General features: G+C 43.1%; 4 protein-coding genes across 4 annotated transcripts; 3 read left to right on the top strand and 1 right to left on the bottom strand.

Moving 5' to 3' along the window:
* The first annotated feature begins 2,498 nt into the window (after positions 1-2,498).
* Positions 2,499-4,093, top strand: LOC108131371 (deoxyribose-phosphate aldolase). The gene is made up of 3 exons (XM_017250234.3): positions 2,499-2,811; positions 2,871-3,454; positions 3,513-4,093. Exons 1-3 carry the CDS (start codon positions 2,769-2,771, stop codon positions 3,933-3,935), a joined length of 1,050 nt encoding a protein of 349 aa, XP_017105723.2. The 5' UTR covers positions 2,499-2,768; the 3' UTR covers positions 3,936-4,093.
* A 3,526-nt stretch (positions 4,094-7,619) lies between these two features.
* LOC122321797 (deoxyribose-phosphate aldolase-like) lies at positions 7,620-8,940 on the top strand. The gene is made up of 2 exons (XM_043212736.2): positions 7,620-8,090; positions 8,151-8,940. Exons 1-2 carry the CDS (start codon positions 7,626-7,628, stop codon positions 8,571-8,573), a joined length of 888 nt encoding a protein of 295 aa, XP_043068671.1. The 5' UTR covers positions 7,620-7,625; the 3' UTR covers positions 8,574-8,940.
* Positions 8,941-12,278: 3,338 nt separating this feature from the next.
* Positions 12,279-13,318, top strand: LOC108131372 (deoxyribose-phosphate aldolase-like). Its single transcript, XM_017250235.3, has 2 exons — positions 12,279-12,749; positions 12,811-13,318. Exons 1-2 carry the CDS (start codon positions 12,285-12,287, stop codon positions 13,231-13,233), a joined length of 888 nt encoding a protein of 295 aa, XP_017105724.2. The 5' UTR covers positions 12,279-12,284; the 3' UTR covers positions 13,234-13,318.
* Positions 13,319-13,731: 413 nt separating this feature from the next.
* On the bottom strand, positions 13,732-16,319 carry LOC108131370 (uncharacterized). The gene is made up of 2 exons (XM_017250232.3): positions 15,212-16,319; positions 13,732-15,146 (listed from the first exon to the last, which is right to left on the bottom strand). Exons 1-2 carry the CDS (start codon positions 16,300-16,302, stop codon positions 13,736-13,738), a joined length of 2,502 nt encoding a protein of 833 aa, XP_017105721.3. The 5' UTR covers positions 16,303-16,319; the 3' UTR covers positions 13,732-13,735.
* Positions 16,320-22,187: the final 5,868 nt, after the last annotated feature.

Below are 22,187 nucleotides of genomic sequence, written 5' to 3'. Positions count from 1 at the left end.
ATGGGGGTTTCCCCTATTTTTTAGATTATTTAAATATTTTTTTGATTTTTTGTCCATTTTTCGTGATGGGACCCTTTGAAAATGGCGTTTTCCCATATAGGGCCCACAGTGATGGCTATATCTTCTCCAATTCTCATCCGATTCTCAAGCGGAGTACCTTTAACGATTTTTTGGATCGATTCTCCACCATTATGCATATAAATCCCGAGACAAAATATTTTTTAGATTTTTTGTCCATTTTTCGTGATGGGATCCCTTGAAAATGGGGTTTTCCCATATAGGGCCCACAGTATGGCTATATCTTCTTCAATTCTCATCCGATTCTCAAGCGGAGTACCTTAAACGATTTCTGGATCGATTCTCCACCATTATGCATCAAAATCCCGAAACAAAATATTTTTTAGATTTTTTGTCCATTTTTCGTGATGGGATCCCTTGAAAATGAGGTTTTCCCATATAGGGCCCACAGTGATGGCTATATCTTCTCCAATTCTCATCCGATTCTCAAGCGGAGTACCTTTAACGATTTCTGGATCGATTCTCCACCATTATGCATATAAATCCCGAGACAAAATATTTTTTAGATTTTTTGTCCATTTTTCGTGATGGGATCCCTTGAAAATGGGGTTTTCCCATATAGGGCCCACAGTATGGCTATATCTTCTTCAATTCTCATCCGATTCTCAAGCGGAGTACCTTAAACGATTTCTGGATCGATTCTCCACCATTATGCATCAAAATCCCGAGACCAAATATTTTTTAGATTTTTTGTCCATTTTTCGTGATGGGATCCCTTGAAAATGGGGTTTTCCCATATAGGGCCCACAGTGATGGCTATATCTTCTCCAATTCTCATCCGATCCTCAAGCGAAGTACCTTGAACGATTTCTACATCGATTCTCCACCATTCTGCATCAAAATCCCGAGACAAAATATTTTTTAGATTTTTTGTCCATTTTTCGTGATGGGACCCTTTGAAAATGGCGTTTTCCCCTATATGGCGCACAGTAAAGGCTAGATCTTCCCCAATTCTCATCCGATCCTCAAGCGGAGTACCTTAAACGATTTCTGGATCGATTCTTCACCATTATGCATATAAATCCCAAGACAAAATATTTTTTAGATTTTTTGTCCATTTTTCGGGATGGGATACCCTGAAAATGGGGTTTTCTCCTATATAGCCAACAGTGATGGCTATATCTTCTCCAATTCTCATCCGATCCTCAAGCGAAGTACCTTAAACGATTTCTACATCGATTCTCCACCATTCTGCATCAAAATCCCGAGACAAAATATTTTTTAGATTTTTTGTCCATTTTTCGTGATGGGATCCCTTGAAAATGGGGTTTTCCCATATAGGGCCCACAGTGATGGCTATATCTTCTCCAATTCTCATCCGATCCTCAAGCGGAGTACCTTAAACGATTTCTACATCGATTCTCCACCATTCTGCATCAAAATCCCGAGACAAAATATTTTTTAGATTTTTTGTCCATTTTTCGTGATGGGATACCTTGAAAATGGGGTTTTCCTCTATATAGCCAACAGTGATGGCTATATCTTCTCCAATTCTCATCCGATACTCAAGCGGAGTACCTTAAACGATTTCTACATCGATTCTCCACCATTCTGCATCAAAATCCCGAGACAAAATATTTTTTATTTTATTTCTCCAATATTTTATTTCTCCAATTCTCATCCGATCCTCAAGCGGAGTACCTTAAACGATTTCTACATCGATTCTCCACCATTATGCATATAAATCCCAAGACAAAATATTTTTTAGATTTTTTGTCCATTTTTCGTGATGGGATACCCTGAAAATGGGGTTTTCTCCTATATAGCCAACAGTGATGGCTATATCTTCTCCAATTCTCATCCGATGCTCAAGCGGAGTACCTTAAACGATTTCTACATCGATTCTCCACCATTCTGCATCAAAATCCCGAGACAAAATATTTTTTAGATTTTTTGTCCATTTTTCGTGATGGGATACCTTGAACGATTTCTACATCGATTCTGCACCATTCTGCATCAAAATCCCGAGACAAAATATTTGTTAGATTTTTTGTCCATTTTTCGTGATGGGATCCCTTGAAAATGGGGTTTTCCCCTATATGGCGCACAGTGAAGGCTAGATCTTCCCCAATTCTCATCCGATTCTCAAGCGGAGTACCTTAAACGATTTCTACATCGATTCTCCACCATTCTGCATCAAAATCCCGAGACAAAATATTTTTTAGATTTTTTGTCCATTTTTCGTGATGGGATCCCTTGAAAATGGGGTTTTCCCCTATATGGCGCACAGGGATGGCTATATCTTCTCCAATCCTGATCCGATTCTTAAGCGGAGTACCTTAAACGATTTCTACATTTTCTACATACCATTCTGTTAATAATTAACGAATTAATTATGTTAATTACGAAAGTAAGGAAATATTTTACTAGAATATATTTTTCACTAGGTGCCTTTGAAAGTATTTAAGCAATGCAATAAAAGTATAAAAACTCAGTAACATGCCGTCATTGTTCAACTGTTTTATTTTAAAGTAAATATTTATTATTGTTATTGTGATGAATGTATAAATGTTTGGTGATCGTGTAACGGTTTTGCACCCCTGAAATTATCAGTAAATTAAGTGGCAACACTGCGATCAGCTGTTCCATATTCAAATTGATAAGACTGCGTGTTTTCGGGTAAGACTCAGATAGAAGCAGATTGGAAGGTCAAGTTCGCTGGGGAGGAAAACAAGAAACTGATAGACAAGATGGAGACCAAGGAACTTGAAGTCAACAAAACCCTGCCATTTGGTAATTTATACATCAAAATGTATGTAAACCCCTTATTTTATTTAATGTTTATGTTTCAGACCCCTACCTGTTCACGGTCAACATTTCGTTGCGCCAGATCGAGGAGATTGCCATGACCGTTTCCCAACGCTGCCATGTGAGCGGGGTCAACGAGGTTGCGTGGGCACTCAGAGCTCTGATGCTGACCGATCTGACCACACTGGCCGGAGATGATACCGCGGCAAATGTCCGGAGACTTTGCCTGCGTGCCTGCTATCCTTTCGAGCCGCAGTTCTTTGACAAATTCTTTGACCGCGCCCTAATCTCTGAGATGCACACCGCAGCTGTCTGCGTTTATCCGGCAAGAGTGAAGGACGCCTACCAAACCCTACTGCAATACGACAAACTGGATAAGGTTGCTATTGCAGCAGTCGCCACAGGATTCCCAACTGGTCAGTACGGCCTACAGACGCGCCTCCAGGAGATAAGCCATGCCATTCTGGCCGGAGCCACCGAGATCGACATTGTGATCAACCGGCAACTAGCTTTGGTGGGAGACTGGGAAGGAGTCTACAACGAGGTGGTGCTCATGCGTAGTGCCTGCGGCCAGCAGGCTCACCTCAAGACTATCTTGGCAATTGGTGAACTGGGCACAATGGAGAATGTATGCATATCCACCACCATGTCGACTCAAAGATTTATGTTTAAATACCATTTTGCAGGTCTATAAAGCGGCCATGGCTTGCATGTTGGCCGGAGCCGATTTCATTAAGACCTCCACAGGCAAGGAGACCGTTAATGCTACTCTCCCCGTCGGCCTGGTTATGATTTTTGCCATACAGGAGTTTAAACGCCGAACCTGCCAGATTGTGGGTCTCAAGCCAGCGGGAGGAGTGAGGACAGTTCGAGATGCCATTGCCTGGATGACGCTTGTCAATGAAACGCTTGGACCCCGCTGGTTGCAACCCGAACGATTCCGCTTTGGGGCTTCCGGACTGCTGGACGATATCGAACGCGTGGTGCGCGAGGGAGTGGCCAGAATGGAGGCCGAAGAGGCCCTCAAGAACCAGGTAGTTCCTGCCGAGGTTGCTGCTGCCGAAGGCTTCTGCAAGGAACTTAAGAAGAAGCAAAAGGAGGCAAAGTAACGAGCTCTTCTGTACCCACAACTCATTGAAATTGCATATAATTGTAGCATTTTTTAAACTGACTTAACCTAGCAAAAAATACCCTAAGAGTGACGTTTTTTGGTCAAATCCTTGGTCTGCTCCTCGCCATAAATAAACTTGTGAGGTGTGGACCCGCACATAGTCGTCTTCTTGTAGGTGTTTAGCCACTTTAGATGGAGGTTTATGCGGTGGTGTCCATCGCGGTGTTGATTTTTTTTTGCATCTTTGGCTTACCACCGAACATAAACGGAAGCCTTAAAATCTCCGTCAACCGGCACCCCAGAAGCCGGGTTGGCTAAGAGAAAACGAGTTGCCCACATAAGGAAATAAACAAGAAACTAAACTAGACAGTATATTAGACATATATCGGACGGGAAATGTGGTATATATTTGGCCGATCCTTACAGAATTTCAGTATCAGACCCATTTTTATAGACACTAGACTTTTATTGTTGCCTTCAGAACACTCATCTTTTTGAGGGAAGTGTAGTGTAAGATTCTGTGACTTTTGAAGTCCCCGGGGACTTTTCCTTAACTGGGCACAAGGTGTGTAATCCTGGGGAAATCGATGATTCTGTTGTTCTTAAAGGACTTTCCTTATCAGGACATAAGCTGTCAGGTCCTCTTCTTTCCGAGGGCCTTTCCTTAACTGGGCACAAGCTGTATGCTCCTGCGGCAATTGATGTCAGATTCAAAGTCTTTTCCCTATCGGGGAATAAACTGTGCGATCTGACAGGGACTCTCATTTCGAAGCTATTTTCCTTAACTGGGCCCAAGCTGTATGCTCCTGTGGCAATTGTTGATTCTGTCAGATTCAAAGTCTTTTCCCTATCGGGGAATAAACTGTGCGATCTGACAGGGCCTCTCATTTCGAAGCTATTTTCCTTAGCTGGGCCCAAGCTGTATGATCCTGAAGCCATCGAAGATTCTTTATTATCAGGAGGTGAACTGCACGATCCAGCAAAGCCTCTGGCAATAGGAAAATGTGTCATTTCGCAATAGTTTCCTTGAACTTCATTGAAACACTTTTCCTGAGTAGAGGAGCTGTATGATCCTTTGGACACCGATTCCTTTCCATTCTGAGCTTTTTTCGGTTTGGCATTGAATTGTGATTCACTTAGTTTCCGAGCTTGGGATGTTAAAAACTCGAAATTATTGATAGCTCGCGGGGGAAATTTCCTCGGAACTGCAGTTGAATCTGGAATGGCAGTAGCTGCGGATGAAGCAGGGGGAAGGTTCGTCAGTAGGCCTTCAGGAAGCTCCACTCTGATATTAGACATTTTTTTGTATTTTCGATAGCCGAAGAAGATACATATGAGAACGATAGAAACGACAATGGGCGCCAAAGAAAGAATTATTACAGCGCCCAAAGAGTGTAATTTCGAATGGGTCCATCTAGGTCCATTCCATTGCATCCCGCCGCTGACCTGATCCTTGTACCTGGCTGCCACTGCCATATTGGACGAGGCCATTGACGTCGGAAACGAAAATTGAAGCTGGGAAGAGTTCACTGATTCCGTTTTAATGCTTTCCTTTTCGTCACAGATCTGGTAAGTGTTGGTAGAGGCGGAACACCAGTAGACAGTATAACCTTCTAGATTATTTTCGTCGCTAGGAGGCTTCCAGCTCAAAGTGGTATCCTTGTCATTATAAAGAAGGGACCTCGGCAGTCGTGTATGGGAATTGGCAAAGATCGGCAGCTTTAGTTCTCTGAAGTTCCGCGAACGACCCTCGGAGTTTTTGCTCCATATTTTGACAGTGGCTGGTTGCGTGTCATCCCAGTCCAAAAACAGCGCAGACGTGTTGTCCAAAGTAAGACCCGGTTTACTGGAAATAAATGATCCATTAAAGCTAATGGATAAGAGGTTTATAAAATATACCTTTGTTCAGTCATAGCAGTGTATCCGAAATCGGGTCCGTTCCATTGTAGTTCATTCAGATGTTTCCAGAATATGTAAACCTGTCTACTTTCGGATTCGTAAAAATATCCATTCGGCAACAGCCTAGGCGGTGTTTTGGGAAAAGAGGCCCCAGATGTACAATTTCTAATGAGTTCCCGCGAGAAAGGTGATTCGGGGGGATTGTAAAGCCGGCACGATAATCGCATTTCATAGGACTGATATTTTAAAAGGGATTTTTGACGCCGCATACAATAGTGAAGAAATGTGAATTTATTTTTTTTATATTCCAATGAGAATGATTTAACCCAATCGATGTTGGGACTCCAAAGTTTCAGAGTACCATTGCAAATTACCTTGCGCTTCAAAAATATACATGTGCAATAATTTGGAGGATAGAGAAATAATGTCTGCATGTTCGGTACAAGGATTTGATGGATTTTTAGGGCAAACTCTTGTTTCTGAATATCGCCAAGGTATTCCATTTCCATCCTGAAATATTGATCCATAACTTGCTGGTCCATCCGAATTTGATCGCACTGCATCCTCGAAGAGTTGTGTGGCATTTCAGTGCAGTTAGCTCTAGGCGTTCCATTCGCTGATATAAAATAGGTCTCCTCCTGGAAACGCCCGTTTCCCACTCTAGTGAAGCTACACCACCCAAATATTTCTTCGGGATACAAACGACACTCAAAGTCCTGGATATTTAGAAAAGGCACAATATTGATTTTTATATTCGTCCCGCCGCAAGTAAAATTTTCCGCGGATTCTAGGTCGGCCGTTATTTTAGCCCTAATAGTAATATTATTTACGATTTTTGTATCCATTTCCCTAAAGGGTTTCACTGACACTATTGACACTTTTTTAAAATACGTATCGGAAGGATAGCATTCACAGAATATGAAGTCACCCACCCGGGCAACGTCTCCTCGCTCGGACCACACCCGGCATGTTGTATCAGCGCTCCGGCAGAACATCACAAGCCACAGAATACTTGCCCACCTACAGACCATCTTCATGATAAACAAGAATCGGTCCGTTTGCTCCAAACTGATCATAGACTATGAGCTTCAATGTTTGAGGAGTTATGTTTATATATTTGAGAGATAAGACTTATTTCAAAACGGCGCTAAGTATCTTATTGTTGAACTATTGAATTATAGATTGTGCGAGAGATGCGGGACCAGCGGGAAAGTCAGATAATTATGTGACAGTCTAGGAAGCGTCTAACGCCAGAGATGATACAAATAAATAGAAATAGGCATTACAAATTACAATACAATTCAGTTTTTATTTTAAAGAAATATATATACTGGTTGTGCCACAAATTGTGGCATGCCAGAGATATTTCACACATTAAACCATGAATACTCGTCCTCGGAGGCGAATTTGCATTGATTCTGATTGATTCATTGATCCTGCACCCCAATGTAGCATTTACCACCACCCTCTAGTCACTCAAGTCGCCTGAACTTGGTATTGCATTCGTTAACTGACTTCCGCTCTATTTGCTGCGACAAAGTAATAGTAAAATTTCATACTTCCGCAAAATCTTTGTTATCCATCCGCTTGCACGCAAGCCGGGCTCACCCGGCGGGAGAAGGGAGGCTGGTCGGCGGTGCCACGCCCACATTCTACTAGCATCGTCCCTCTCGCCCCCTCCGGCTTCTGTCGCTTGTCGCATATTTTGTGCTCGCTCAATTATACGCTAAAATGAAGCTGCTTTTCAAGTCGCGCCCGGAGGCCAAAGTCAGTCCGGCTCAGAGCTCTGATGCTGACCGATCTGACCACACTGGCCGGAGACGATACCGCGGCAAATGTCCGGAGACTTTGCCTGCGTGCCTGCTATCCTTTCGAGCCGCAGTTCTTTGACAAATTCTTTGACCGCGCCCTAATCTCTGAGATGCACACCGCAGCTGTCTGCGTTTATCCGGCAAGAGTGAAGGACGCCTACCAAACCCTACAGCAATACGACAAACTGGATAAGGTTGCTATTGCAGCAGTCGCCACAGGATTCCCTACTGGTCAGTACGGCCTACAGACGCGCCTCCAGGAGATAAGCCACGCCATTCTGGCCGGAGCCACCGAGATCGACATTGTGATCAACCGGCAACTAGCTTTGGTGGGAGACTGGGAAGGAGTCTACAACGAGGTGGTGCTCATGCGTAGTGCCTGCGGCCAGCAGGCTCACCTCAAGACTATCTTGGCAATTGGTGAACTGGGCACAATGGAGAATGTATGATAATTTCCACCACCATGTCGACTCAAAGATTCATGTTTAAATACCATTTTGCAGGTCTATAAAGCTGCCATGGCATGCATGTTGGCCGGAGCCGATTTCATTAAGACCTCCACAGGCAAGGAGACCGTTAATGCTACTCTCCCCGTCGGCCTGGTTATGATTTTTGCCATACAGGAGTTTAAACGCCGAACCTGCCAGATTGTGGGTCTCAAGCCAGCGGGAGGAGTGAGGACAGTTCGAGATGCCATTGCCTGGATGACGCTTGTCAATGAAACGCTTGGACCCCGCTGGTTGCAACCCGAACGATTCCGCTTTGGGGCTTCCGGACTGCTGGACGATATCGAACGCGTGGTGCGCGAGGGAGTGGCCAGAATGGAGGCCGAAGAGGCCCTCAAGAACCAGGTAGTTCCTGCCGAGGTTGCTGCTGCCGAAGGCTTCTGCAAGGAACTTAAGAAGAAGCAAAAGGAGGCAAAGTAACGAGCTCTTCTGTACCCACAACTCATTGAAATTGCATATAATTGTAGCATTTTTTAAACTGACTTAACCTAGCAAAAAAAACCCTAAGAGTGACGTTTTTTGGTCAAATCCTTGGTCTGCTCCTCGCCATAAATAAACTTGTGAGGTGTGGACCCGCACATAGTCGTCTTCTTGTAGGTGTTTAGCCACTTTAGATGGAGGTTTATGCGGTGGTGTCCATCGCGGTGTTGATTTTTTTTTGCATCTTTGGCTTACCACCGAACATAAACGGAAGCCTTAAAATCTCCGTCAACCGGCACCCCAGAAGCCGGGTTGGCTAAGAGAAAACGAGTTGCCCACATAAGGAAATAAACAAGAAACTAAACTAGACAGTATATTAGACATATATCGGACGGGAAATGTGGTATATATTTGGCCGATCCTTACAGAATTTCAGTATCAGACCCATTTTTATAGACACTAGACTTTTATTGTTGCCTTCAGAACACTCATCTTTTTGAGGGAAGTGTAGTGTAAGATTCTGTGACTTTTGAAGTCCCCGGGGACTTTTCCTTAACTGGGCACAAGGTGTGTAATCCTGGGGAAATCGATGATTCTGTTGTTCTTAAAGGACTTTCCTTATCAGGACATAAGCTGTCAGGTCCTCTTCTTTCCGAGGGCCTTTCCTTAACTGGGCACAAGCTGTATGCTCCTGCGGCAATTGATGTCAGATTCAAAGTCTTTTCCCTATCGGGGAATAAACTGTGCGATCTGACAGGGACTCTCATTTCGAAGCTATTTTCCTTAACTGGGCCCAAGCTGTATGCTCCTGTGGCAATTGTTGATTCTGTCAGATTCAAAGTCTTTTCCCTATCGGGGAATAAACTGTGCGATCTGACAGGGCCTCTCATTTCGAAGCTATTTTCCTTAGCTGGGCCCAAGCTGTATGATCCTGAAGCCATCGAAGATTCTTCATTATCAGGAGGTGAACTGCACGATCCAGCAAAGCCTCTGGCAATAGGAAAATGTGTCGTTTCGCAATAGTTTCCTTGAACTTCATTGAAACACTTTTCCTGAGTAGAGGAGCTGTATGATCCTTTGGACACCGATTCCTTTCCATTCTGAGCTTTTTTCGGTTTGGCATTGAATTGTGATTCACTTAGTTTCCGAGCTTGGGATGTTAAAAACTCGAAATTATTGATAGCTCGCGGGGGAAATTTCCTCGGAACTGCAGTTGAATCTGGAATGGCAGTAGCTGCGGATGAAGCAGGGGGAAGGTTCGTCAGTAGGCCTTCAGGAAGCTCCACTCTGATATTAGACATTTTTTTGTATTTTCGATAGCCGAAGAAGATACATATGAGAACGATAGAAACGACAATGGGCGCCAAAGAAAGAATTATTACAGCGCCCAAAGAGTGTAATTTCGAATGGGTCCATCTAGGTCCATTCCATTGCATCCCGCCGCTGACCTGATCCTTGTACCTGGCTGCCACTGCCATATTGGACGAGGCCATTGACGTCGGAAACGAAAATTGAAGCTGGGAAGAGTTCACTGATTCCGTTTTAATGCTTTCCTTTTCGTCACAGATCTGGTAAGTGTTGGTAGAGGCGGAACACCAGTAGACAGTATAACCTTCTAGATTATTTTCGTCGCTAGGAGGCTTCCAGCTCAAAGTGGTATCCTTGTCATTATAAAGAAGGGACCTCGGCAGTCGTGTATGGGAACTGGCAAAGATCGGCAGCTTTAGTTCTGTGAAGTTCTGCGAAAGACCCACGGAGTTTTTGCTCCATATTTTGACAGTGGCTGGTTGCGTGTCATCCCAGTCCAAAAACAGCGCAGACGTGTTGTCCAAAGTAAGACCCGCTTTACTGGAAATAAATGATCCATTATAGCTAATGGAAAAGTGGTTACCTTTGTGAAAATTAACATATACCTTTGTTCAGTCATAGCCGTATATCCGAATTCGGGTCCGTTCCATTGTAATTCACGCAGATGTTTCCAGAATATGTAAACCCCTCTTATTTCGGGTTCGTAAAAATATCCATTCGGCAACAGCCTAGGCGGTGTTTTGGGAAAAGAGACCTCAGATGTACAATTTCTAATGAGTTCCCGCGAGAAAGGTGATTCGGGGGGATTGTAAAGCCGGCACGATAATCGCATTTCATAGGACTGATAGTTTAAAAGGGATTTTTGAAACAGCATACAATAGTAAAGAATTGTGTATTTATTTTTTGTTAATTCCAATGAGAATGGTCTAACCAAATCGATGTTGGGACTCCAAAGTTTTAGAGTACCATTGCAAATTAACTTGGGGTATTTGCGCTTGAAAAACATACATGTGCAATAATTTGGAGGATAGGGATATAATATCTGCAGGTTCGGTACAAGGATTTGATGGATTTTTAGGGCAAACTCTTGTTTCTGAATATCGCCAAGGTATTCCATTTCCATCCTGAAATATTGATCCATAACTTGCTGGTCCATCCGAATTTGATCGCACTGCATCCTCGAAGAGTTGTGTGGCATTTTAGTGCAGTTAGCTCTAGGCGTTCCATTCACTGATATAAAATAGGTCTCCTCCTGGAAACGCCCGTTTCCCACTCTAGTGAAGCTACACCACCCAAATATTTCTTCGGGATACAAACGACACTCAAAGTCCTGAATATTTAGAAGAGGCACAATATTGATTTTTGTATTCGTCCCGCCGCAAGTAAAATTTTCCGCGGATTCTAGGTCGGTCGTTATTTTAGCTCTAATAGTAATATTATTTACGATTTCTGTATCCAATTCCCTAAAGGGTTTCACTGACACTATTGGCACTTTTCTTAAATACATATCGGAAGTATAGCATTCACAGAATATGAAGTCACCCACCCGGGCAACGTCTCCTCGCTTGGACCACACCCGGCATGTTGTATCAGCGCTCCGGCAGAACATCACAAGCCACAGAAGACTTGCCCACCTACAGACCATCTTCATGATAGACAAGAATCGGTTCGTTTGCTCCAAACTGATCATAGACTATGAGCTTCAATGTTTGAGGAGTTATGTTTATATATTTGAGAGATAAGACTTATTTCAAAACGGCGCTAAGTATCTTATTGTTGAACTATTGAATTATAGATTGTGCGATAGATGCGGGACCAGCGGGATAGTCAGATAATTATGTGACAGTCTAGGAAGCGTCTAACGCCAGAGATGATACAAATAAATAGAAATAGGTATTACAAATTACAATACAATTCAGTTTTTATTTTAAAGAAATATATATACTGGTTGTGCCACAAATTGTGGCATGCCAGAGATATTTCACACATTAAACCATGAATACTCGTCCTCGGAGGCGAATTTGCATTGATTGTAATTGATTCATTGATCCTGCACCCCAATGTAGCATTTACCACCACCCTCTAGTCACTCAAGTCGCCTGAACTTGGTATTGCATTCGTTGACTGACTTCCGCTCTATTTGCTGGAACAAAGTAATAGTAAAATTTCATACTTCCGCAAAATCTTTGTTATCCATCCGCTTGCACGCAAGCCGGGCTCACCCGGCGGGAGAAGGGAGGCTGGTCGGCGGTGCCACGCCCACATTCTACTAGCATCGTCCCTCTCGCCCCCTCCGTCTTCTATCGCTTGTCGCATATTTTGTGCTCGCTCAATTATACGCTAAAATGAAGCTGCTTTTCAAGTCGCACCCGGAGGCCAACGTCAGTCCGGCTCAGAGCTCTGATGCTTACCGATCTGACCACACTGGCCGGAGATGATACCGCGGCAAATGTCCGGAGACTTTGCCTGCGTGCCTGCTATCCTTTCGAGCCGCAGTTCTTTGACAAATTCTTTGACCGCGCCCTAATCTCTGAGATGCACACCGCAGCTGGCTGCGTTTATCCGGCAAGAGTGAAGGACGCCTACCAAACCCTACAGCAATACGACAAACTGGATAAGGTTGCTATTGCAGCAGTCGCCACAGGATTCCCTACTGGTCAGTACGGCCTACAGACGCGCCTCCAGGAGATAAGCCACGCCATTCTGGCCGGAGCCACCGAGATCGACATTGTGATCAACCGGCAACTAGCTTTGGTGGGAGACTGGGAAGGAGTCTACAACGAGGTGGTGCTCATGCGTAGTGCCTGCGGCCAGCAGGCTCACCTCAAGACTATCTTGGCAATTGGTGAACTGGGCACAATGGAGAATGTAAGATAAATTTCTCCACCCTCTCGACTCAAAGAATTCATGTTTAAATATAATTTTTCAGGTCTATAAAGCGGCCATGGCTTGCATGTTGGCTGGAGCAGATTTCATTAAGACCTCCACAGGCAAGGAGACCGTTAATGCTACTCTCCCCGTCGGCCTGGTTATGATTTTTGCCATACAGGAGTTCAAACGCCGCACTTGCCAGATTGTTGGTCTCAAGCCAGCGGGAGGAGTGAGGACAGTTCGAGATGCCATTGCCTGGATGACGCTTGTCAATGAAACTCTTGGACCTCGCTGGTTGCAACCCGAACGATTCCGCTTTGGGGCTTCCGGACTGCTGGACGATATCGAACGCGTGGTGCGCGAGGGAGTGGCCAGAATGGAGGCCGAAGAGGCCCTCAAGAACCAGGTAGTTCCTGCCGAGGTTGCTGCTGCCGAAGGCTTCTGCAAGGAACTTAAGAAGAAGCAAAAGGAGGCAAAGTAACGAGCTCTTCTGTACCCACAACTCATTGAAATTGCATATAATTGTAGCATTTTTTTAAACCGACTTAACCTAGCAAAAAATAAACTAAGTGTGACGTTTTTTGGTCAAATCCTTGGTCTGCTCCTCGCCATAAATAAACTTGTGAGGTGTGGACCCGCACATAGTCGTCTTCTTGTAGGTGTTTAGCCACTGTAGATGGAGGTTTATGCGGTGGTGTCCATCGGGGTGTTGTTTTTTTGTATCTTCGGTTTATCAGCCATCATACACAAAAGCCCTAAAATCTCCGTCAACTGGCAGCCCAGAAGCCAAGATGGCTAAGAAAAAACGATATTCCCACATGAGGAAATAAACAAAATAAACTAGGCATGTGCAGTAGACAGTATATTTAACATATATAGGACTGGAAATGTGGTATATATTTGGTCGATCCTTATAGAATTTCAGTATCAGACCAATTTTTATATGTCTACTATACCAAAACTTTTTTTTGCCTTCAGAACACTCATCTTTTTGAGGGAAGTGTAGTGTAAGATCCTGTGTCTATTGAAGTGCCCGACGACTTTTCCTTATCAGGACATAAGCTGTCAGGTCCTCTTCTTTCCGAGGGCCTTTCCTTAACTGGGCACAAGCTGTATGCTCCCGCGGCAATTGATGTCAGATTCAAAGTCTTTTCCCTATCGGGGAATAAACTGTGGGATCTGACAGGGACTCTCATTTCGAAGCTATTTTCCTTAACTGGGCACAAGCTGTATGCTCCTGCGGCAATTGATGTCAGATTCAAAGTCTTTTCCCTATCGGGGAATAAACTGTGCGATCTGACAGGGACTCTCATTTCGAAGCTATTTTCCTTAACTGGGCCCAAGCTGTATGCTCCTGTGGCAATTGTTGATTCTGTCAGATTCAAAGTCTTTTCCCTATCGGGGAATAAACTGTGCGATCTGACAGGGCCTCTCATTTCGAAGCTATTTTCCTTAGCTGGGCCCAAGCTGTATGATCCTGAAGCCATCGAAGATTCTTCATTATCAGGAGGTGAACTGCACGATCCAGCAGAGCCCCTCGCAATAGGAAAATGTGTCATTTCGCAATAGTTTCCTTGAACTTCATTGAAACACTTTTCCTGAGTAGAGGAGCTGTATGATCCTTTGGACACCGATTCCTTTCCATTCTGAGCTTTTTTCGGCTTGGCATTGATTTGTGATTCACTTAGTTTCCGAGCTTGGGATGTTAAAAACTCGAAATTATTGATAGCTCGCGGGGGAAATTTCCTCGGAACTGCAGTTGAATCAGAAATGGCAGTAGCTGCGGATGAAGCAGGCGGAAGGTTCGTCAGTAGGCCTTCAGGAAGCTCCACTCTGATATTAGACATTTTTTTGTATTTTCGATAGCCCAAGAAGATACATATAAGAACGATTGAAACGACAATGGGCGCCAAAGAAAGAATTATTACAGCGTCCAAAGAGTGTAATTTCGAATGGGTCCACCTAGGTCCATTCCATTGCATCCCGCCGCTGACCTGATCCTTGTACCTGGCTGCCACTGCCACATTGGACGAGGCCATTGACGTCGGAAACGAAAATTGAAGCTGGGAAGAGTTCACTGATTCCGTTTTAATGCTTTCCTTTTCGTCACAGATCTGGTAAGTGTTGGTAGAGGCGGAACACCAGTAGACAGTATAACCTTCTAGATTATTTTCGTCGCTAGGAGGCTTCCAGCTCAAAGTGGTATCCTTGTCATTATAAAGAAGGGACCTCGGCAGTCGTGTATGGGAACTGGCAAAGATCGGCAGCTTTAGTTCTGTGAAGTTCTGCGAAAGACCCACGGAGTTTTTGCTCCATATTTTGACAGTGGCTGGTTGCGTGTCATCCCAGTCCAAAAACACCGCAGACGTGTTGTCCAAAGTAAGACCCGCTTTACTGGAAATAAATGATCCATTATAGCTAATGGAAAAGTGGTTACCTTTGTAAAAGTGAACATATACCTTTGTTCAGTATACCTCATAGCCGTATATCCGAATTCGGGTCCGTTCCATTGTAATTCATGCAGATGTTTCCAGAATATGTAAACCCTTCTTATTTCGGGTTCGTAAAAATATCCATTCGGCAACAGCCTAGGCGGTGTTTTGGGAAAAGAGGCCTCAGATGTACAATTTCTAATGAGTTCCCGCGAGAAAGGTGATTCGGGGGGATTGTAAAGCCGGCACGATAATCGCATTTCATAGGACTGATAGTTTAAAAGGGATTTTTGAAGCTGAATACAATAGTAAAGAAATATGTATTTCTTTATTTTATATTCCAATAAGAATGGTTTAACCCAATCGATGTTGGGACTCCAAAGTTTCAGAGTACCATTGCAAATTAACTCAGGGTAATTGCGCGTTAAAAACATACATGTGCAATAATTTGGAGACAAGGGTTCTAATATCTGCACGTTCGGTACAAGGATTTGATGGATTTTTAGGGCAAACTCTTGTTTCTGAATATCGCCAAGGTATTCCATTTCCATCCTGAAATATTGATCCATAACTTGCTGGTCCATCCGAATTTGATCGCACTGCATCCTCGAAGAGTCGAATGGCATTTTAGTGCAGTTAGCTCTAGGCGTTCCATTCGCTGATATAAAATAGGTCTCCTCCTGGAAACGCCCGTTTCCCACTCCAGTGAAGCTACACCACCCAAATATTTCTTCGGGATACAAACGACACTCAAAGTCCTGAATATTTAGAAGAGGCACAATATTGATTTTTGTATTCGTCCCGCCGCAAGTAAAATTTTCCGCGGATTCTAGGTCGGCCGTTATTTTAGCCCTAATAGTAATATTATTTACGATTTTTGTATCCATTTCCCTAAAGGGTTTCACTGACACTATTGACACTTTTTTAAAATACGTATCGGAAGGATAGCATTCACAGAATATGAAGTCACCCACCCGGGCAACGTCTCCTCGCTCGGACCACACCCGGCATGTTGTATCAGCGCTCCGGCAGAACATCACAAGCCACAGAATACTTGCCCACCTACAGACCATCTTCATGATAGACAAGAATCGGTCCGTTTGCTCCAAACTGATCATAGACTATGAGCTTCAATGTTTGAAGAATAATGCTTATATTTTGGAAAGCTAAGACTTATTTGGAGACGGCGCTAAGTAGCTTATTGTTGAACTATTGAATTCTAGATTGTGCGAGAGATGCGGGACCAGCGAGATAGTCAGATTATTATGTCACAGTCTATCAAGCGTCTAACGCCAGAGATGATACAAATAAATAGAAATAGCCATTACAAATTACAATACAATTCAGTTTTTATTTTAAAGAAATATATATACTGGTTGTGCCACAAATTGTGGCATGCCAGAGATATTTCACACATTAAACCACAAATACTCGTCCTCGGAGGCGAACTTGCATTGATTTCCACCCAGCACCCCAATGTGGCATTTGGCACTTTGCCACCACCCTCTAGTCTCCCTCTACACCACACCAACTTGCTTTCGGCGCCTCAAAGACACAATCAAGTCGCCTGAACTTGGTATTGCATTCGTTGACTGACTTCCGCTCTATTTGCTGCGACAAAGTAATAGTAAAATTTCATACTTCCGCAAAATCTTTGTTATCCATCCGCTTGCACGCAAGCCGGGCTCACCCGGCGGGAGAAGGGAGGCTAGTCGGTGGTTCCACGCCCACATTCTACTAGCATCGTCCCTCTCGCCCCCTCCGGCTTCTGTCGCTTGTCGCATATTTTGTGCTCGCTCAATTATACGCTAAAATGAAGCTGCTTTTCAAGTCGCGCCCGGAGGCCAACGTCAGTCCGGCCCAGAGCCAGCAATCCCGGCAGCCACCTCCCTAGTTTTCGACCTCCCGAGCTTCCGAGCTGCCGAGCTCCTTCGTCCCGAATATCCCTCCAGATATCCAACAGTCGCATTCCAGTCGCAGCCCTCACCCAAGCGATTTAACTGTTTGGTTTTGTTGGCATTTCATTTAAGCACAGCAGCATATTTTGCTGCCATTGTTTGCAATGCGTCCGCATCCGCATTCGCATTTGGTCCTGCCAGTTTTCCCATTTTCCCAGCGGTGCAGGATCGCCGTGGAGCAGGGCAGGAGCAGCTTATTTGGTGTAGATATCTCGGCATGTAAATCAGTTATTGATAGCCAGAACGATTTGTCTTTTCGTTGACTTCTAGATGATCGATCTTAAAATGGATGGAAAAGGTTAATGCTTTTATAGTTTAGTTCTCTGAAATGCTTTGCAAGAAAGTTTCCTATCCTACATCTCATTATGAAAGCAGCTTAGTGGCAAGTTGCAACTGCAAGTGCAACATCAAAGAAATGTGTCAGTCGGGACGCATGGGGTGTCCATGAAAAAGCGCCAGCGAAAGTGTACCAAAAAAATGCAGTAAATCACCATATGATGTACACACGGTGTGTTCTCCGATGCAGAATGACAAAAACAGCGAAGGCAGACCCTTGACACCTGGACAGGTGTGGCGTGGGGCAACTTCGGGGGCAACTGACATTGAGTGTAATATGCCAAACACAAGCCAAAGCCCCACCGAAAAAAAAAACAAAACAGAAAACTGCTACTACGTCGACCGCGTGAATCGTTGCTTATGCGCACAAGTGACTCTGGCAAGGTGTTTCTGGACGAGAGCAAAAACTTTAACTACTTTTTCAATTGTTTGTAAAATGCAAATGTGTCACCAACTACCAGCTACCCACTGCCAGCTCCTGCTCCTCTCCAAGCATGGTGGATTATACACGTTATTCATACAATATTCGTTGATTTTTTTGTCAACTGGCTGCTTTCTAGGACAGTGCTTTTTGTAATTCTTGTATTTAGCAGAACGATAAGAGCGAGTCATACATGTTTTTTTTCCATTCCTGATTAGAAAAGGTCACAAAAAATGAATAGAAATGTTTTTAATTCATTGGCACAGCTTTAAAGTAATTAAAAAATGTTATAATAAATAAAATATAAAAGTAGTCTAGTTAGTGAAAGGACCTTGTAGCTAAAAATTAGAATAGTAAGCTCTTAAAAGTCTGTCTAATGACCAAGCCTCTAAAAAGTATCGGCACATAATTAAGATCAAACCCAGACATGATGGCTCATCATTGAAGCCATTTTGTTCGACGGGAAACATCAATCAGGCGCGAGGCACTGAACCAAGTAGGCAGCTATTTGGAGGCACAAGGATATACATATTGATACCCACATTTGACTAGTTTCGTTCGGCGGGGCAATTATGGCAGCTTTGATCATCAATCAAGGAGCACAGAAGCAGACGCCAACCGGTTGACCCCACAGAACCAGCGGCCTCGGTCTCCAACTAATAAACCAAAGGCTCAAGGACTTTAAGGATCCCTCAGCTCTTTGGCAATCAAGCGCCTCTAGGAGTCGCAGCAGCCTCCCTCTGCCCCGCTCTGTGTGGGCGAGTGTGTGCAAATTTTTGACAGCTGCCAAACAAACGTTGCACATTAACAGCAATTGCTTTTAAATTGATTGATTTGCTCAGGCAAGGCGATAAGCTCCAGTATCTGAGAGTGTGCCGGTTGGGTGTGGGGGTGTGTGTGCTTATGCAAACACAAGCAGAACGTGCAGGCTGGCACTGCACGTCCTGGCACTGACAGAACCACCACCTGATTGCATCCCAGCAACCACCGGAGCCGCCAAACTGCACCACCACCCATGGCTGCGCTTCACTCAAGCAGCCGCCTAGTCCTGCTTTTGGCAAACAAAATATGATTGCCCGCAATTAGGTGCCACGATTTTGGCAAGCTTTCGAAACCAGTCCACCCAGCCAGCCATCCAGCCAGCCAGCCCGCCATCCGTCCATCCAGTCAGCCACACATTGGCTCCGCTAGCCAGTCTATTAAATAAGAAATTTTCAAAAATTGCCCCGCAACACGCCAAAAACTAATTACCCGCGCTGCCCACACGGTTGCACTTTCATCTGCAGCCGAATGCTAATAAGGATTGGTGGGAGGTTCGATGTGGATGTGGTTCTTTGTTTGAGTTTCATCGAAAGTCAAAAAAAGCTGTGCCACAAAAACAAAGCCAAATTGATGCGATAGCCCCCAATAGACCTAATAATAAAACAATGACCAAACCCAGCAACAATGTATCTTGATTGGCAACGTAATTAAGTGTCTCCATCAAAGGTGAGTCTAAAAATAACGGAAAACTTTTATTAAACCAATATTTTGTGGTTTATTTTTCCAAATTAGCCTTCCACATCAATAAAATTCGTATTAAGGATTAGCATGTGAGCCCTTCGAGTGGCTTACTGGAAACTTAAAACGTTGCGAGCCGTCCCACCTTTTTTTTGGATGCGGAGCTCACTTTTAATCAACAATCTGTTGATGCAGCATCGGCAGTGCCACTCGTTTTGGTCAGAGGCGAACGCCTACCTTTGCCACGCCCACAAGGGGCAGTGCCCAATGCAGCAGGGCATCTGAAATTGGCAATTTTGCCGTATCGACAGTTTTGTGAGCAATCAATTTCGATGCAAATGCACTTGTACTTGACTGCTCACTGAATGAGGCGAGACTCTGTGGTCGTGGTGCAACGTGGCGTATGAGTGATGTTGAATGCACCGAAGCTGCAACGCCGGGGCGGGATAAAAGGGCGGCTGCATACATCATCGATGCTCAAAACAATGAAAGGATCCTGCATTCAGCCATCATTACCATAGGCCTATTAGAAAAGGGTTACAGGACCCAGAAAGTACATACTGCATGTTCCCTACAAATATTTATACAAAATTGAAGCCTATTTAAAAACACTAAATAATATATATTTAAGCCTTTTATGAAAGGAAAGCTTAACAAAAACCGTATCATTAATTTGAGTCATATTTATTTTTAATTGTGCATTGGTTTTCCGGCAAAAAAAAAAACGCCAGTTTTCTGCTGCGTTCGTGTGAATTGCATCAAACTTATGCGCCGGTATTTCCACTCCCCACCATGCCTGGCATTTAAATCGTGCTTTAACTTAATTTTTATTGTTGTCGTGATTTTCCCGGTCTCGTTCTGGTCATCATCTCTGCCAGCAGCCGCCAGCCTCATCGTCAGCCTCATCATCCCTGGTATGTGTGGATTGCATTTTTATTTTAATTAAAAAGTCGCCATCACAAAGCGAATCGGTCGAGTCCATTTCTGCATCGATTCAAGTGGCCATCGTCTGATGCCAAATGTATTTACGGCTTCATTTTGTTTGCTTGTTTATTTCCCCCAGTACTTTTGAGATACTCTCCAGTGCGTTAGTCAATCGTCACGGAAAATTGCGGAAAATGTTCTTGTTTTTTTTTTTAAATGGCTTAATACTGGAGTGTGTGGAGTATTTTGAAATAAAATTAATCATAAATATTATATTGTTATACTATTATTAATATGTACAATCAATAAAGACATATTTTTACTAATTTGAGTTGAGATTTGAATTTGAAAGAGATTAGAAACCATATTCTAAAGGTTTTAATTTGATTTTAATGATTTTCATCATTAAAAGTCAGAAGCAACCACAATTTTACACTAGGGATAAAATTTAAGTTTCTTATAACGCTACGAATGCGTTAGAGCTTAGTCTATAAAAGTTACTAAGAGATGAATACGAGAACCACTAATATGAACAATATAAATACTATTTGGTAAACAAGGTATATTTGGTACATTTGGCGTATTGGTCTATTTAAAAAATTTAAATATAGTAATTTTTAACATCACTAAAAACTTTAGCATTGAGATTTATGAACACTTTCAAGGACCTCTGTTAAAAAAAGGACTCCTCCTTTTAACTCACATTTAAAAGCACTCATTCAGAGTCTCAATTTCTCTTAGCATAGTTTAAGAGTACAAGAATAAACATTTCGACTCAAATAAGGACTCTGAGTCCTGTTAAATACAATCGCTCATTTAAGGACTCTGAGTCCTGTGAGTCCTGTTAAATTCAATCGCTCACTCATTTTCAAGAGTCTTTACTTAAAACTCAAGTTATCCTTTCCATTTGCACTCACTGCACATTTCCATAGCATACATTTCAGCGCCACATTGCGAACATTTCAGCACCGCATGTATTGAGAAATGATGGCGCCCACGCACATGCACACGCACACATCTCCACGATGCGATGCATACGTGAATGCAGGTGAATAAAGAATTGCAGCAATTTGCAATGATTTATGATTTTGATAAATTTTCTTCGTGAGACTTTATTATTTTTCCTAATAATGATCAATGGCGAACGAAGATGATAATCATTTTGCAAGTGATGACAATAAAAAATGTGCAAAAATGTCAAACCGAAAAGAGATTCATTATCATTTGAATCAGTCATATGCAATAAAAGAAACAATTTCTACCGTTTAATCATTAAATTGGTTAAAAAAAGAACATATATTTGAAAGAAACTTTCAATTTTTAGGTTCACTATCATGATTTTCACACATTGAACAAAAAAATAAATACAATGTTAGCAATAAAATATGAATTTTCATGTAATTGGGTAGTAGTCGCAGGCCAACCGATGCCACCCACTTGCCAAAAATATCAAAACTTTATTGAGGCAAAAAGTTTGGCTTGTCAGCAAAAAGTGTTCGAGGGCAAATAACTACAACTGCAATAATAACAAAAACGCCATACAACCGCCATACTATGAAGCATAAATAATGAAACATTTGAACTATGGCCCCAAAAACAAGAACAACTTCCGACCAACAAAAAAAATAAGGAGGAAAAAACAACAACAGGACGATGTAGGAAAACTTGCCTAGTCAGAGCGACAAATTACGGCGAAAATAGAGCAACGAAAGGCCAAAATAAAGCCCAAAACAAACACATCCGCAAAAACATGCGAAAATCCACATGAAACCATTAAAAAACAACAAACAAGTGGCCTAAACGCAAAAATTTAGTAGCACTCATGATGGATTCGAAATATATCGAATTCAAAGCGGAAATAAAA

This window comes from Drosophila bipectinata, chromosome 2L, assembly GCF_030179905.1.
Source record: "Drosophila bipectinata strain 14024-0381.07 chromosome 2L, DbipHiC1v2, whole genome shotgun sequence".
In the NCBI taxonomy this organism is placed as follows: domain Eukaryota; kingdom Metazoa; phylum Arthropoda; class Insecta; order Diptera; family Drosophilidae; genus Drosophila; species Drosophila bipectinata.
The sequence above is the reverse complement of the archived record's forward strand: the minus strand, read 5'-3'. Positions and strand labels throughout refer to the sequence as shown.

Coding starts and splice junctions, on each gene's coding strand:
- LOC108131372 (XM_017250235.3), top strand. CDS start 12,285: ATGCTTACCGATCTGACCACACTGGCCGGAGATGATACCGCGGCAAAT. Junction 12,750..12,810: donor AACTGGGCACAATGGAGAAT/GTAAGATAAATT, acceptor ATAATTTTTCAG/GTCTATAAAGCGGCCATGGC.
- LOC122321797 (XM_043212736.2), top strand. CDS start 7,626: ATGCTGACCGATCTGACCACACTGGCCGGAGACGATACCGCGGCAAAT. Junction 8,091..8,150: donor AACTGGGCACAATGGAGAAT/GTATGATAATTT, acceptor ACCATTTTGCAG/GTCTATAAAGCTGCCATGGC.
- LOC108131371 (XM_017250234.3), top strand. CDS start 2,769: ATGGAGACCAAGGAACTTGAAGTCAACAAAACCCTGCCATTTG. Junction 2,812..2,870: donor CAACAAAACCCTGCCATTTG/GTAATTTATACA, acceptor TTTATGTTTCAG/ACCCCTACCTGTTCACGGTC. Junction 3,455..3,512: donor AACTGGGCACAATGGAGAAT/GTATGCATATCC, acceptor ACCATTTTGCAG/GTCTATAAAGCGGCCATGGC.
- LOC108131370 (XM_017250232.3), bottom strand. CDS start 16,302: ATGATCAGTTTGGAGCAAACGGACCGATTCTTGTCTATCATGAAGATG. Junction 15,147..15,211: donor ATGAGGTATACTGAACAAAG/GTATATGTTCAC, acceptor ATTTATTTCCAG/TAAAGCGGGTCTTACTTTGG.